Genomic DNA, 16,391 nt, shown 5'->3' on the forward strand with positions numbered 1-16,391 from the left:
TAAATGTTTGCATAAATCAAAAAGTTAAATAATGGAAAAAGTTAGCATGTAAACATTTTGAACTCAGCATTTGGGAAAATGTTGTAATTTATGCTGATAAGAAAAGTAAATGAGCAGAGATCATCCTTTATGGATGACTAATCTGTTAACTGTAAAAATATGAATTTGCACATATTTATTAATTTTGACATTTTCAGAAACAAAATTCTTTTTTAGAAGGAAAAAAAAAGATCGACAACACTGAAAACCAAATTAGTCTCATTAAGTCAAATGCTACCACTATACATCCCCTAACAGCAATTTGAGAGAAACCTCAGTAATCTGAGCTCTCCAAGGCAGTGAAGGTAAATCATTAGTTCCCTCATTCAAAATAGTCTTTTTGTGCTTTATTCTGAACACCTCAGAAGCTTTTTTTTTTTTGGTTAAGTCACTAAACATGAAAATGAGGTAAAATTTAGAAATGAAGAAAAGATTTGTAAAGCACTCTGAAAATTTTAAACTGCTATTATAAAATGCTAATCTCAACTATTCTTAGGGTTAACTTGATGGAAGACTGGAGAAAGCGCTGAGCCTATGATCAGAATGATCTGAGTTCAAACGAAGCTTCAGAAGCTTACTAGCTGTATGACCATGGGAACGTTACTTAATACCTGTTTCCCTGAGTTTTCTCATCTACAAAATGGGGACAATGACAGCACCTACCTCTCTCAGGGTTGTAAAGATCAAATGGGATGAATACTTTTAAAGCGCTTAGTATAGTATCTGGCATACAGTAAGCACTACATAAACGGTCGCTATAATAAAAACAACAGCAAATACGCAGTGTGATGATTCATATTTGAAACTGTCATATAAATTATGCATGTTCAGGTGTGACAACTATTTAACTTACTGAAAAGAAGCAGCGTTTGCTTTTCATCCTACCTTAATGCCCTCTTCATCATTTACTCTGCGGATCATTTTCACACACATCTCTGTGATTTTGGGAAATGTAGGCTGTTCAATACATATGTCTCTCAGAATCTTTATTACTCTTTTTCTGACACTGATACCAGTATCCTGGAAAAGAAAATTACGCCAGTAAGAGTCAGAAAAATTATGACATACTGTATAAAATAATGAAATACGCCAATAAAATGATAAAACATCCAACGTATAGCAAAGCTACTACTGAAAAAACTGTCACGTGAGAAGTGTTCTTAACTTCTTAGATAAACATGGCGAACATGGGAGGTATTTTGATCATTACAACAGACGCTGAAACTACTTTTAATTTATCACACTGTTCTCAATGGCAGGAGAAATGGTGTGCATAATTATGGATCACTATTCACATGATGAGAGATTTAGAACATTTTACTGCTGTAGATAGCTCTCTTCTAAACACACTACAAAAATAATGAATCTGATTCTCCTTTCCACTCCTAGAAAGGAATAACTAATAAAATGCTTTCTTTGGCCCATACATTTTGCTTGAATTAGAACTACTATGTCCAATTAGAATATTACAGACTAAGGCATAACATTCCAATTTCATTCTAAAGACGGACGGCAAAAGAAATTACTGCAATACATGAACAACATAATGGTCACAATATGGGAATATAATTTAATCTGAGTTTTATCAAAACATATCAAGAATATTATCCAGATACTTCAGTTTCCTAAATAAGATCTGAAAAAGGGACCTCAAAAGCTATTTAAGTCATATATTTGATATCTGTCCTCCCCACTCCTGCCTCATCTTATACCTGAAGGAACTGAACCCAAGAAGGCTTAAGTGACATACGTACGGTCATATAGGTAACATTGCAAAGTCAGATTTTCAATTTATGTGCTGTGACTCTAAATCCAGTGTTATTTTTCACTGTAATACACTAGTTTTCATTTACTTTTTCATTTATTTATTACTATTTTCTTTAATTTGGTTATTTTCATTAAAATGACAACAACCATAAAGGAATACAAGCATTAATTTTATATGGACAAGGACAGCAATAGTAGTACTACTTTGCTGAATTTATTATATATTAGTAATTCAGTTTCATACACAATTCCCAAATTCTAGCTTTTTTTTATACGTAGAGATATTTACTGATTTTCTAGAATTCTTGCTCACTCTGTATTTTCTCACTGAAATAAACTTCTGGCTTTTAACACTGTTTTTATTCATTGTAAATAAAATTATGAAAATGATGCAGTAACTCAGAAGATATCAAAATCAAGAAACAAACTTTTATTTATAAGTATGAGTGGAAATCCTAAATGCTGTGTTTGAATTGCCACAAGATCTTGAGTAAAACAAGACACCTTTCCTTCCTCTGGCAGTTGCTTAAGATGAGGTAAGTATAGAACAATTAGCAAAATATACAGTATAATGCAGTCTTTGATCATTTCATTTTGTCAATGTGGGTATTCCTTCCACTTACACAGATTGCAATCTTTCTACAACTTGGGAGATTTCTTTCTTTCTTTTTTTTTTTGCCAAAGAGTCCCCCACCCTCTGGCCAAGCTGGGGATGAGCTTCTCTAAACAGAAGCATACTGGTTCTTCCAACTTTACTGCTTAAAACTTAAGACTTTGGAGACACCTGGTATAGTCTGTCAACAGACCTACAGTCAACGCATTTCCTAGTTGGTAGCGATGAATGTGCTGGGCACACTACTAATTTCTTCACAAAATTCTTATGTGTTAAATCAAATTCTGGAATTTTTATTAAAAACGTATTTTAGATATATAGGCAAAGCCTCATCTGTTAAAGAAGTTGTAAGGATAACAACATATCATCTCAATTACATGAATTAGGGAGGCCTGAAAAAAGAAAGACAGCCTTAAGAAATAGGCAATATAATGAAAACTAGTTATATCACAAAACAAACCTACCAATATTCTTTCAATCAGCATGTCATAATACTGTTCAGCAAGCTGAGGTCGACAGAGCACAAACCGACCTAATAATTCTACTGCTGCCTCTCGGACACTGGTGGAATTATCCATTAATCTTCCATGGACACCTCGCTGCATATCCAACTAAAGAAAAAAGCAAACTCTATGTTGTTCACAGGTGGAATGAATAAGTATGGACAGAAAAACACAAATACAAACAATTTCTCTTTCTTGCTATATGTTTGCTTGTTTTACCCTTGCTAAAATGCTGGGGTCTACAGCAACAACCTCAGATAAACACTTCATGGCTTTTGTTCGAACAGCTATTGCATTTTCACCAAGTACTCGTAGAATCTGGTAAGAAAAAGTAGAAATTCCAATGAATTCTATAACGTGGCAAGATACACGGAATATAAAACAATAATGAAAGAACATATGACAAAAACTAACATAAACACTTAAAAATCTAACCATTTCCTTTCATTTGGATAAGTTTGGTAAAGTAGGATAGTGTAATCTTGGTGACCTAATTCAAGTAGCAAAGGTAGTGCAAGTAGAAAACTACAGAATTCTCAAATTTTGGGCATTCCTGTTGTTCTGGTAATCTTCAGCTTAACATAGCTTTTACTGGAATGCTTCAACTGCAAGAAAGATATACAAGTCCACTGATACCTCTGTCCAACTGACTTTTATTAAGGTTATCAGTACAACTGAAATCCTAACCGGGAGTTTTGTATGAATGACCTTTTATATGAAAGTGGCTCCAAATATTATTTCTAAAACTCCTCTTCTAAACTGATCTCCAGGAATGACAAAATCATGCACATTTCTAGATGTGGTTTCTCTCTTGCTCCTTTTCTTTTAGGTTTAAGTGCGGTAAAAGTTTTAAATGATTTTCCAAAATAAACACATGGCTGAAAAGTAAAACATAAGGTTTCACATGTAGTGTGACTTTCTAATGCCACAATCTGTCTGATAATGCTTCATTATGCATTGGTAAAATTTATATTCAGAAAAAGCAGGCACAGCAAAAATAAATAAACAAATAAAATAATTAAAACAAAGACAAAAACCTGTAGGATTTACCTTAACTTACTAAACAACTGTACTCAAGAATGCATATTGTTGCACACATGACTCCATGTCTGGAATCAGTAAACTAACTCTATTCCACTGCACAAAACCTTTTTGCCTTTACCTGTGTCAAATAAATATCGAAGCTCTGGGCAAACGGCCTCATAGAGGCCAAGTATCTTACAATCAAGCAAGCATCTTCATAATCCACAGTATCAGAATTCATTCTGTAAGAAGTCATTAAAAATTTTACTTTCACAAAAATGTTTTTAAGAAGGAAAATTCAAATGTAATTATGCATATATGTGAATATACATATATATATACTTCTCATGCAGAACTTACTTTAATGTACTGAACTGAGAAGGTGTAGTTTTAATAATGCTTCGAAGAAATTTTTTCCGACCTTCAGCTCGATGCATGATTTGGCCAGTTGTTTCAACTTCCTTTGCATGATGTGTCCCTTCTGATGAATCCTCATCTTTCTGTGATTTCATTGCTTTTTCTGTCTCCAAAGTTGTGTCCCGAAACCACTGAGCTATATAAAACTTACGAGAAAACTAGGGAGAAGATGTATAGATTTGAGATGGACAGTTATTAATGTCATAATTTGAAATATTTATTATGCATTGCTATTGATAACTTTAAAAAATGCCAAATCTAACTACATAAAAGCTCACATAAAATTTAATGTTTATGGGAACGTGAAGGTTTAGAGAAAACTAGAATAGCCCAAAGGCCTTTAATGAGAGAGAACTTTCACAATTATTGAGAAAAAAGGGACATTCTTTTCATTACTTCATGAAATAGATCCAAAGAAATCAGGGTCAAAAAGTAATCTTAAAATCATTTTACTTTAACCTTTTATTTTGCCAATGAGGAAACCTAGGTCCAGAAATGTTAAGTAAATTGCCCAAGTTCAGGTAGCTACAAAATAGTAAAGATTCTGCATCAGAAAACCCAAAATTTCAAGTCCAGGCTTCTTTCCATTACACCACTCCGATCCACACAATATTTCACATAAAATATAGGACAAAGTAACTGAGTATTCAAATAAGAACAGTGACAGACACAATCAAGATAATTCCATGCATGATTATTAACTTTGGGACAACCTACAGCACTTGGAATTAAATAATGAAAATTTTTAAAAAATGTCTTTGGTGTTTTGCGTTTTTTTCCCCCTTCACTAAGAATGTAGCACTAATCAGTAAAACAGTAAGTACTCATACTATCTTCTACCTCTGACATTAATTCATGCCATTAAATAGCAGCAAGTAGCACAATCTGAGATAGTAGGAAGAGGTGAGTTAGATTAGTCTAAAGTTACATTTGAAAGCAAATACTCAACGTTTTCTTTAACAAGTATCCTCCATTCTCATGCCTGATACATCACCTAAAATCACACCAAAGTATCACAGCGATAACTGTACAACATCGAGACATCAGCTGTACATCAAGCAAAACGATGCTGCGATACACTTAAGAACATCAGGCTTTAATTCTGTGATGCTGTAATAAAATTTATGTTATAAAGAAACTAGGAAAAAGGCTTTTTAGTATTTGCTCTCCAAATATTTTTAAGAAAAAAATATGGTAGCAGATGGATCTCCTAACAATCCACTACTGGTTGCACTAAATAACTGTCTAGCCTTTTCAAATTATCATAAACCTTTTTTGGTGAGCAGTTCTATTATAAAATTTTATTAAAGAACAGGATTTAGACAGGTTCATCTGAATTCAGATAAACTAAATTATAAGAAATCCTCAAATCTGAGACCACAGGTATAAGGTTTACAGTGATACTTCAGTGTACTTTACCCACTATAAATTAAAAAATAATTTATATATATAATTCAAATCATTGTTGCAAAATAGTTGATGGCTATCTTCTAATAACCATTTTTAATGTATTTTAAGATAGAGCCAATCCTTTGTTCTCTCTAGAAATAAAGATTTCCAGCATCTTTAGCATCTTGTACAAGATACAACTTTTCAACTCTCTTTAAGGCCCTGTCCAAATATATCTGACACAGTCAAAAAAGAAAATGGAACCCTACCACCAATGAAGGATCAGTTTCAGTGTTTTCATCCAAGTAATCTAGCAATGCCTTTTGCAACTGCTGAATTTCATCTTCCCCTCCTGTAACCTGCAGTATAGTAAATAAGTATTTATAATATTTTAATTCATGATAAGAAAAATCTAGCTGAATGAAGAATTAAATTGTTAGATCATGAGGATGAGATGCTATTTAAACACACAAATAAAAACAAAAATAAAAGGAATTTGAAACCAGAAAAAAACACTTAAAATATTCTTAATTTTAGGCTTTATCCTTTATTCAGAGTACTTTTTTCCCAAAGAATTTACTGTTTAGATAGATACTTAGTATAAAAACTTTCAAAATAATATTTCTTGAGAGAAATAATTAATTTCTCATTCTACTTTTCAACAACATGCAGAGAGAAACAGAAATAACTCTTTCCTTGAGTCTTCTTCTCAAAGAACAATGCTCCAAATGTCATAATACGGGTACATGTATTATGTGTTACTACATGCTGCCTATTTTTTAAAATTTATTTTCAGTGTTCTACAATCACTACCCACCCATATAACCTAGATTTTTTTTCTCTCCTTCCCCCTCCCTCCCTGAGACAGTGTATAATTTTATATAGGTTCTATATATATATTCCTATTAAATACATTTTTACCATAGTCATGTTGTGTAGAAGAATTAAATTGAATGGGAGAAATCATATAACAAACCAAAACATAATACAAAAGAAAATGATCTGCTACATTCGGCAATTGAATTCCACAGTTCTTTCTCTGGATGTGGAAGGCATTTTGCTTAAAAGACCATTGGGAATTTTTTAAGTCCTTGCATTGCAATGAAGTTCTAAGTCTACTGGAAAAAACCCTCACACACCATGGTTGTTGATGTATACAAAGTTCTCCTGGTTCTGCTCCTTTTGCTCATATGCTGCCTATTTTTTGGGAACTACTTAAAATGTAAAATTCTGAAGAACAAAAATGATAATGTCTTGTATTCGACACACTTTATTCCATGGTGGGACAACTATAATTACAAGTAAAGCAGCTGATATGACCTAGAGAGCATGAAATTCCTTCTATCACGAGGAGTCTCTACAGTCCTGTTCTTGGATTTAAACGTATTTGACATTACTACTTGAGCTGCCCCTTAGTATGGTGTCTAGTACCGGTGCCAGGACTGAGTATGAAATGAAGTTCACACACTGAAGTTTCATTTCGTACTTAAATCATCACCGGGTTTTAATTTTCTCTTTGTAACCTTGAAAAATCATTAGGTATTCAAATTACTTTCTAAAATTAGTCCTTTATAAGAAAAAGTCTTTTATGAGAAAAAGAAAACTATCAGCTAATAACAAAAGCATTTTTGAAAATCCTCCACTGAACTACACTCCAGACTAAAGAAAGATTCTTATCTTTTCTAAATTTTATTTATATAGTGTGATACCTGTTTTAAAATTCGGGCAATAGATCCTTGATCCATTTTGCTTGTAACAGCATCTTTTCTCAATCGTGCAGCTACTGTTCCAAGATAATCAAGAGACGCCACTCTTAAAGCCATCTCTGTTGACTTATTGCTGAACTGATGAACCTAAACACCAAAATTAAGGAGGATTTCATTTTATTTATAGATAACATTTTGGCCAAAATATCATATCAACTCATTTTACAAACTTCATATCTCTTTGTAATAACATTTGTGTTACAGATACAAATATTAAACTGACAGAATCTAAAAACTTTGGCTAGTGGGTCATCCTCTTTGCTGAATCATTAACTATGAGGAGGGTGAGTATTGTTAATGAGGATGGAAAAATAGGCAGGGGCCTGGTTTTGAAGCTTTTAAAAAGATTAATGGAGAAGTATGTATTTTATCTTAGAGGCAATAAGCTCAAACCTCCCCTCAAAGCATAGATCAAGAAAGCAATGCTTGCGTACAGGTCACCCACCAACTTACAATCTAGTCCTCACCTCCTCAGCCGCCTCAACTACTAAAGACTGGGCAAAGAAAGTTTTCTTCAGCAAAGCTCTTAGCACTGTCAAATGGTTAAACAGCATAAACTGATATGGTTTAACTAATGGTAATGACCATTACTATTTGCTTTGCTGGTGAAACTTATGGACTAATAGGTCCTTGCATCTGATATCTCCATATATGTTGCCTCTTCATTTTAGAAGGTGAGTTCTTGAGAGAACAGGAATAGTCTTGCTTTTCTTTTTGTATCCTTAGTGGTTAATACAGTACTCTAGAGGTACATGGTGTTTATTTAATGCTCTTTTATTCATTTATTTGAAATATTTCAGAATGAAATTTCAAAACAAAATATTTCATTTTGTCATTACTATGTTCTAAATTTAAAAAGCTCAAGTAAAGAGAAATTAATGATTTAGAGTCAAATGATGTCCCTGGTCCATTTTTCTCAAAGCATGAAACAAAAAAATAATTCTATTCAAACTGGAATCAGTGGATCATTTTATCTAATATAATTATGCAAAAGCTTCAAGTCATTAAAATGAAAATTTATGAAAAGTTCTAAAGCACTGGATGTTGTCATTCACATACGAGAAAAATATTTTTCTTATTAAACTGAGACAAGATATATAGCATACACCTATGTTATGCTGTCCAGAAGTATTCTAATAATCTTTAAATGTTGTATTCTTACCAAGAGTCTCCCTAACAAGCTAAGTAATAATTCGGCAGCTGGCCATTCTGGCTTATTGACTGTAGAAAGGAGATCTTGAACAAAATTTTCAAAGAGTGGCCTGTAATCTTCTTCACCCTGCTTACTCCCACATCTGTTCAAGAAAAGTAATAAAGGAGGATATGAATTTAAACACTGGTTTTTCATAAAAAGAGTTGATGCATATTTCTTAGATATCCTGGTTCAAGCAAAAGGTAAATATATATATATTCCATTTAATGAAACATAGCTTTAAACAGACTATTTTAAATACTACATTACAATCATCAAAGTGTCCTTTTCTTCTAAATACCCTCACTTATTATGTTTTATTTTTGTTGTATTTATTCCAGATAATGTACACATGATGCTTTGTAAGTGAGGTACTACATTCGATTAACTGAAATGAAAAATGCTCTCTTTCTCTAGCATCTCAAGTTTTTCAACCTTGGCTCCATTTTCATTTATTCCTTCCATTCTTTCTCCAAAACCTTCAAGATTAAGTTGTGAAACCATATTTTCTATGAAAGGGAAACAAAAGAATCTGAATCTAGTTTTATAACTTTTCACAGATCACTATGTTTAAATTATTAACAAACCTACTATGGGATTTTAATTATATTCACTTTTTAAAGTAGTATTTTATTTTTTCCAATTACATATAAAACCATTTTTTAACATTTGTTTTTTTTTTTTTTTAATTTTGGGTTCCAAAAGCTATTCCTTCTTTACTCCCCTCCCCTCTCTTTGAAAGGACAAGCAATCTGAATAGGTTATACGTGATTACATTCTCACTTTTTAAGGAAGATGGAGAGGAAATTCTGTGCTGTTCGCATAGCTGTCTCATAAGAATTAGTAATGACGACATCCTGATCCACCTAAAATAAGAAAAATTAATTTAGATTATAGGAAAAAATAACCTACAAGGTAGCACTATCATTGAAGTACACATATTATTAAGTGTTTATAGTCACTAGAGAAAAGCATTAGTTGTAATAAGTGTTAAGAAAAATACACTTATATCTAAAAATTCTGGCAATAACATTAAACTTTAAGGAAATTCTCATTTCTTACAAAAATTAATTTTAATATTGGTACAATAAAGTTAATATAGTTTTTTGTGTATGTCAAAGAAAGGCATTAATCTAAATAAAAAAATGTATCAAGTAGCAACTCAGCAAAAGGATTCAATATAAATGCACATGTATATAACCAGCAATAATCTACTTTTCCAAAGGTCAGGATAAGAGGAAATTACGGCCAACATTACAAAGAGGGCCTTAAACAAGACATCAAGAAAAATCACTTAGAGAATATACAGTAAAAGAAAAAAGGACTAGAGCAGATAACCAAGGGTCTAGGATGATTTGCTTGAAGTTAAGTTAAAACTGGGGTGATACAAAAAGATTTCAAAAGAACTGAGATTAAACATGGAATACTGCTTGCTCAATAACAAATCAGCTGATTTCATGCATTAATAGAACTTGAATAATATCCTGTATTTGTATAACACTTTTTCAATATGCTCTCATATATTACATCATTAAGTCCTCATAAAAAGTAAAAGCAAGGTGGGTAGACAGGTTAGTTATTATCACTACCATTTCACAGATAAGGACACAGACTTATGCAGAGACCAAGTAAGCTGCATCTGGTCTGTAAGTGTGGTCTTCTGACTGAATAAGTCAAGTGCTTGCTTTATGAAACACTCTATCTTCTTGTAAATTGTCTATAAACTATAAATGATCTAGCTAAATCATGTTCCTATTAATTACCATGATAATATTAGAGATGCATTATTATGGGAAAAAAATTGTCTTTAAATCCCAAGAAAAATCCCATTTAATGTGAATATTTATTTCAAGAAGCACCAAGGAGAAATTATTTTACAAAAGTCACCACATCACTAAGTGAGAATTTAATTTAGGCATACTCATAAGAACATCTTCAAAATACTTAACCATACTGTTTACCTTCTTGTTGGATTCCTCTTCCGAATTAGAATCTTTCTCTGCTGATGGCAGGTGTACTACACATTGAATAAGTTGTAAAACTAGCGCAGTCACCATCTGAATATACATGGGCTCACCATCCATGTCACTACTATTCAGTCTAAGAATGGGAAACAAGACATAATTATGTAGAATACCCTAGATCATTTGAACTTGTAAAATATTTTAGTGTATTATAAATATCTAGTGATAACTATTATTAATCTAGTTTTACAGGGGAATGTTCAGCTCATGAAACTATTAAGACAGAACCCCAAATTCTTAAAGTCAATCAATAACAACCATACACCTATCAAATTAGAGCTGACAGAGCCCTTAGAGGCCAACTAATTCAGATTTTTCATTTTAAAGATGGGGAAACTGAAGCTATAAAAAGTAAAGTGACTTCCCCAAGGCAAGTGGCAGATTTGTGAATGTGAAACCTGACCTCATTCCTTAAAATCCAGTACACTCTTTTCCATTAAGCTACACTTATCACTGGGTACATCCACTGTGTAGAGTCTCTGCACTAGCAGGGGCAGAAGATGTTGACAGTGGAAAGCACAATGTCTAGTTCTGGTTTAAAACTGAGTAAGAAGTGAGACAAAGCCATACTTTTGACAAAAAAGACAGAAATATGACAAATATAAAAACTGACTTTTCACAACAATATTCAAATACAAATTAAGTACTTCAGTGGGAGGAATAAAGGAAATATTGTAGAAAGATAAAAATTTTTGCAGTTTTAAATGCTAAATAAGACATAGTTTGAATAAGAAGGCTGGAGAGAACCCACTGGATGGGAAAACACTGCAAAATATTCTTTAAGTGACTTCCTCTTAATGCTGTATTCAGAGTGGAAAAGAATATCAATTTTAATAGCAACTTATTTCCAAACTCTAACAAAGGAGTGAAGCATCGCAAGTTTTATCTACATAATATGAGAAAAATCTGAAAACTGTGGCTGAGTATGAAAGCCGTACACTATGAAATGTTTCAAGGCGCATGGAATAAGTTTTTTTTTTTAAGGAAAAAAAGCAAAACCTACTCTAAAACACTAGATACTTATTTCTAGTTTTCTACTGCTGTGCAAAAGTTTTCTTACAATCGTGACTATGTCCAAAGGCAGGTATCAGTGGCTTCAGTTTCAAAGAGGAAGACATTATTAATGGTGCAGGTGAAAAACATGCAGTGCTTCATCTATTTATTTTCTGGTAGTATGGTCATCTTGCTCTGTGTCAGTAAGTGAAATGTTTGCTAACTAAGGAGCTTTCTGAGCTCCTTCAGTCTTCTGTGGCAACAGATTCGCAGCATTTAAAATTCCATATAAAATTATTATTCTTGTTGTCAGTGTCATCTCTGATATCCATTTCCCTTTTCTCATTATAGATGACATTTATATAGTTCAAGAATGAATTACTTCAATTGTACTCTTCATCTTTTCCCCATCGCAATTCTCTGTCTTTGCTTTTTCTTCATTTTGATCTTTGCACTGACACGTCAGTGGTCTGACTACACAGAGAACTGATTCAAAGGTAACTCCAATATTAAAAATAAATTTTCCCCAACTATTAAAATAGAAGCCATTTAAATTTTTGTACTGTTACTTGGTAATTGCTATGTCCAACTCCTACTACATCTTTTCTCCAATAAAATGCTCATGATACAAAAATGTAAAGCTTCTGTTTGGTTAGCAAATCTTTGGTATCTTTCATTCCTTTCTCCTGAATTCAACTTTTCTATGTATCTATGGCTACCATCACTTTTCCCCACATTTGTGTTAGCCACTGAATATCAGAGTAGATGTTTATTTTTTTAAAAGGTCTTAATGAGTTCTTGTAGAATTTTTCTCCCTCTTTACCCTTAATAACAAACGTTAGTTCTTAAGTGTAATTACTTTCAGAGTTGTCTTTCTGAAAATACTTATTAATGGTACTTAATACAAGATGATTAGATATCCCATAAAATAATATTTTATTTATTTATTAAAATAATTAACTCTGGAAATAACATAAAACTTTCCTGCCAACACTTTTGTCTCTTCAAGGATGGATGACCTCGGATGAAGCCTACAATTGTCTTTCTTCTGATGTTATATATATCAAGAATATAAAAACTGATGTTTCAACTTAAACAACTGGAGATTATACATTTAAAATCCCAATAGTCAAATCAAGTTTATAAAAAGTCAAAAAACTGTGTGATTGTCATTACCCTCTGTCCCTGGTGTCTGCCACTTGGTTACAGTTACTGCAGGACCAGAGGAGGGTCACACATCACCATGGGCCTCAAATGGCTACACTAGTTTACATTATAAACTTGTTTGCAAAATCTTAGGAAGAATGATAATTATGAGCAGCATCTTTTAATAAAATGAGTTTAAAATAAGATTGGCAACAAATCTAGATAAGCAAAATTATCTCAAGGGTATTTAAGATTGAAATGAAAGTAGTACAACTAGCAAACTATTTTCATCTTCAAAGTTGGTGAAACCAACACATTTAGACTCACAGTCTTAGATGTTCTTATAGGGAGGGCAAATGTGGTAGGAAGATCACAAAGATGGAGAAAAAAGCAAGAATGGATCACAACCTATATAGAAATCTATGCCAATACACAAATATGAGAGCACAAAAGGGATCAATATTAAGTCCTCATAAAAAGAGGGAAGGAATCAAAGGTGTAGAAAAAAATACCGGAACTTATTTAAGGGGAAAAAAAAGTGATGGAAGAAAACATCAATAACACAGTTTATATGCTGATGAATGGAGAACATATTCAGTGGGGGAACCATAAGGAATAAACAAATTTTCATATATGTGTATACACATATGTATATATGTGTAAAATTTCTTGGTTGTTTGAAAGACATAGGAAAAACAATATCCCATTGTCCTTACTGATTATGAAAAAAATATCTGATTTGGCAGAACAAAAGAGCGCTTTAAAGTCTCTTTTCTAACAAGGTATCACCTCCATCAAAACTACTTAAGATTTCTGAAAGAACAAAAACAATCCTGTTCACCAAACCTCTAAGCATCAAGTAAGACATAAAACAAAGAGCGACATGGCTGCCAAAGGTGTGTGCTGCTGTGATGGAGGTGATTCAGCACAATCCAAGTTTAAGAAGCTTTTCTGCAGACAATTAAATCCTACAAATGCTCCTGTCTTTGATGGTATTGTGGTGACTGCAGTAAGTTTTTGAATGCTGAACTGCCTTTTGGAAGAGATGTGTAACCATTCCGAAGAGAGTGACTATCCACACAGGAACAAATGGATAAAGAACGCTTTTTGCCCAAACTGTAACATACATTTAGATGGAAAATTTATAGAGCTTGTTCATCAATATGTGTATGGAGGACAACAATTAACAAATTAGATCTGGAGTTAAACAGGATGAAAAGCATGTGCAGGATCACCCTCAGCAAATTGTAAAATTCCTTTATGATCTCATGCTTCCCATGGAAACAAAAGTCTATCTTTTTAAATGTTAACTTTTTTTTTTAAATGTTAAGGCCTAAACGTTGCTGAATGCAATGAAAAATGGAATACAACAGGATTTAAAGAATTAAAAACAAACATCACAGAGATCAATGGAGAGGTGCACCATGAGACTCCTGGTTTCAACACGTAACCAATAAGGAGCTTTGAAAATGAAGAGGAACGAAATATGTCATTAAGGAAATATGGAAAGAAATAAAGAAAGGCTGGTCATTTTGGAAGGTAAATGAAAAGCGGATAGCCAGCATTCCAGTGGTAACTTCATGAAATCAGGAGAAATAGAGAAAAGGCTTAACAATAACGAACAAGAGATGAACAGAATGGGCAGGGAGGTTATAATTTTTAAAGCTGGAGGGAAATCTCTAATTAACGAAATCACAGATCCTTTCAACTATTTTGAATATAAGCATGCTGAGAAGCACATAATGTAGAAATCTGAATTTTAGGTGATTTTCCCAAATAATTGGGCTGTAGAATATTTAAGCTAAAGGTTAATAAACCAGAATTGATCCCAAACTACACAGTTATTATTATGATCCAAAAGACATTTACATTTCTGACAGACAGCTACATATTTATAATAGAAAACAGATTAGCATTGAATAATGTGCTGTGCATACAGCTAACGATGGTGACAAGAAAGAAAATTAAAAACATACTAGCATTTGAATGACACTATATACAAATCTGCCTTTTAAAAAAAAGAGGAAAGAAGAGAAAGAATAATAATACGCATTTATCCAGTTAATGTCTACGAGGTGCCAGGCATTGTCCTAAGCATTTTCTACAAATATTCACTTGATTCTCACAATAATCTTGTGAGGCAAGTGCTATTATTATCCTCATTTTTACAGTGGAGGAAACTAAAGCAGATAGAAGTTCAGTGACTTGCCCAAGGTCACGCAACAGTAATAATGGTGATGACAGCTAACATTTACGTAGTGCTTGTGATGTGCCAGGCACATTCACAAATATTTCATTTCATCCTCACAACAACCCTGGGAAGTAGGTATCATTATTACCCCCATTTTACAGATGAGGAAAATGAGGCAAATAGAAGTTAGGTGACTTGCTCCAGGTTAAACAGCTTATAAGGTGTGAGAATGTTTCTGAACTTAGGTCTTCCTGACTTCTAAGCCCAGAGTTCTATTTCAAGGCATCACCAGCTGTAAATCCATAAAAAAAAGTAGCATAGAAATCACTGTTAAATTACACATGGTCCAGAAAAAAAAATACAAAGACATAAAAGTGCTTTAGCAATGGAAGTCTAATTTTTGTGATCATCTATGCCAAATCTATTTTTTTGGGATCTGGAAGACCAGTTTTTAAAACACAAAATTAATTTGGTTAATTTTCCTTAAAACAGTGTGTACATATAGAGTAAAACAGGTATCTGGAGTGTTTTATACTTTAGTTATATATAAAAATAAACGAAAAGGATAAATTCAAGAAATTTTTTAAATGATTTAAAATAAAGGTAAATGCACTCTATAGAATGATAGGGAGAGAACGTCACAAATGAGGAACACTGGGGGGCAAAACCGAAAGAGCAGGGTAAGAGTTAGAAGCATAACATAGCATGCCCACAAAACCTTCTCTACAAACATCTAGAAAAACACCAGACAGGATTCTGATTGGGAAAGTCAAGGGGGAAAAAAACAACCACAGTGAGTCCTTCTTCCAGTCCAGAGTAATTTAGGGGGACTTAGGTCTACAGATTCTGTGGAAGGGGTATATTCAGGGTATAACAGGAAGCATTCTAGCACCCAAGGGCTGGGCAGGAAGCACCAAAGCAGAAAGGGATCACAGGATACATGAACTAGGATGGAGGGCAGGAATAGGTGTCATTTGGCAGCTCTTTCACTCATTACCCAGTTCTGGGTCACAGATCCAGGGCAGAGAGGAGTGGTCCCACAGGAGCAGTTGCTGGTGGGCCTCTATCTGGGCAATGAGCAAGGATAAGTTCTTTAAGATTCTGATCCCAGAAACAGGGTGGGGACTTGCTGTTATTTTCCAACCCAGAGAGGAAGCCTGCAGTGGAACAGCCAGGGCAGGAGTCCTAGACAAAAGGGGAGCCTATAGTTCAGTTGCTCAGCACCTGCAGACCCTCACAGCAGGTGAACTGTGGCTGAATGCAGCAGCCATCCATGGAAACTCTTAACCAGGGACAAACTGATAGGACCCAAACCAAGATCAAGAACT

At 33.4% G+C, this 16,391-nt stretch overlaps 1 protein-coding gene across 3 annotated transcripts in view; it reads right to left on the bottom strand.

Annotated features, from left to right (window-relative positions):
* The window catches only part of NIPBL (NIPBL cohesin loading factor), a 271,821-nt gene that overhangs the window by 31,196 nt on the left and 224,234 nt on the right, over positions 1-16,391 (bottom strand). For all 3 annotated transcript variants that reach the window (XM_072605795.1, XM_072605797.1, XM_072605796.1), the window contains 10 exons: positions 10,671-10,809; positions 9,493-9,575; positions 8,680-8,812; positions 7,461-7,604; positions 6,021-6,110; positions 4,306-4,520; positions 4,085-4,187; positions 3,142-3,240; positions 2,884-3,030; positions 925-1,059 (listed from right to left, as the gene is read on the bottom strand). In XM_072605795.1, the coding sequence (XP_072461896.1) occupies positions 925-1,059; positions 2,884-3,030; positions 3,142-3,240; positions 4,085-4,187; positions 4,306-4,520; positions 6,021-6,110; positions 7,461-7,604; positions 8,680-8,812; positions 9,493-9,575; positions 10,671-10,809 (1,288 nt within the window). The remainder of the gene's footprint in view (positions 1-924; positions 1,060-2,883; positions 3,031-3,141; positions 3,241-4,084; positions 4,188-4,305; positions 4,521-6,020; positions 6,111-7,460; positions 7,605-8,679; positions 8,813-9,492; positions 9,576-10,670; positions 10,810-16,391) is intronic.

This window comes from Notamacropus eugenii, chromosome 4 (assembly GCF_028372415.1).
Source record: "Notamacropus eugenii isolate mMacEug1 chromosome 4, mMacEug1.pri_v2, whole genome shotgun sequence".
Classification (NCBI taxonomy): Eukaryota; Metazoa; Chordata; class Mammalia; order Diprotodontia; family Macropodidae; genus Notamacropus; species Notamacropus eugenii.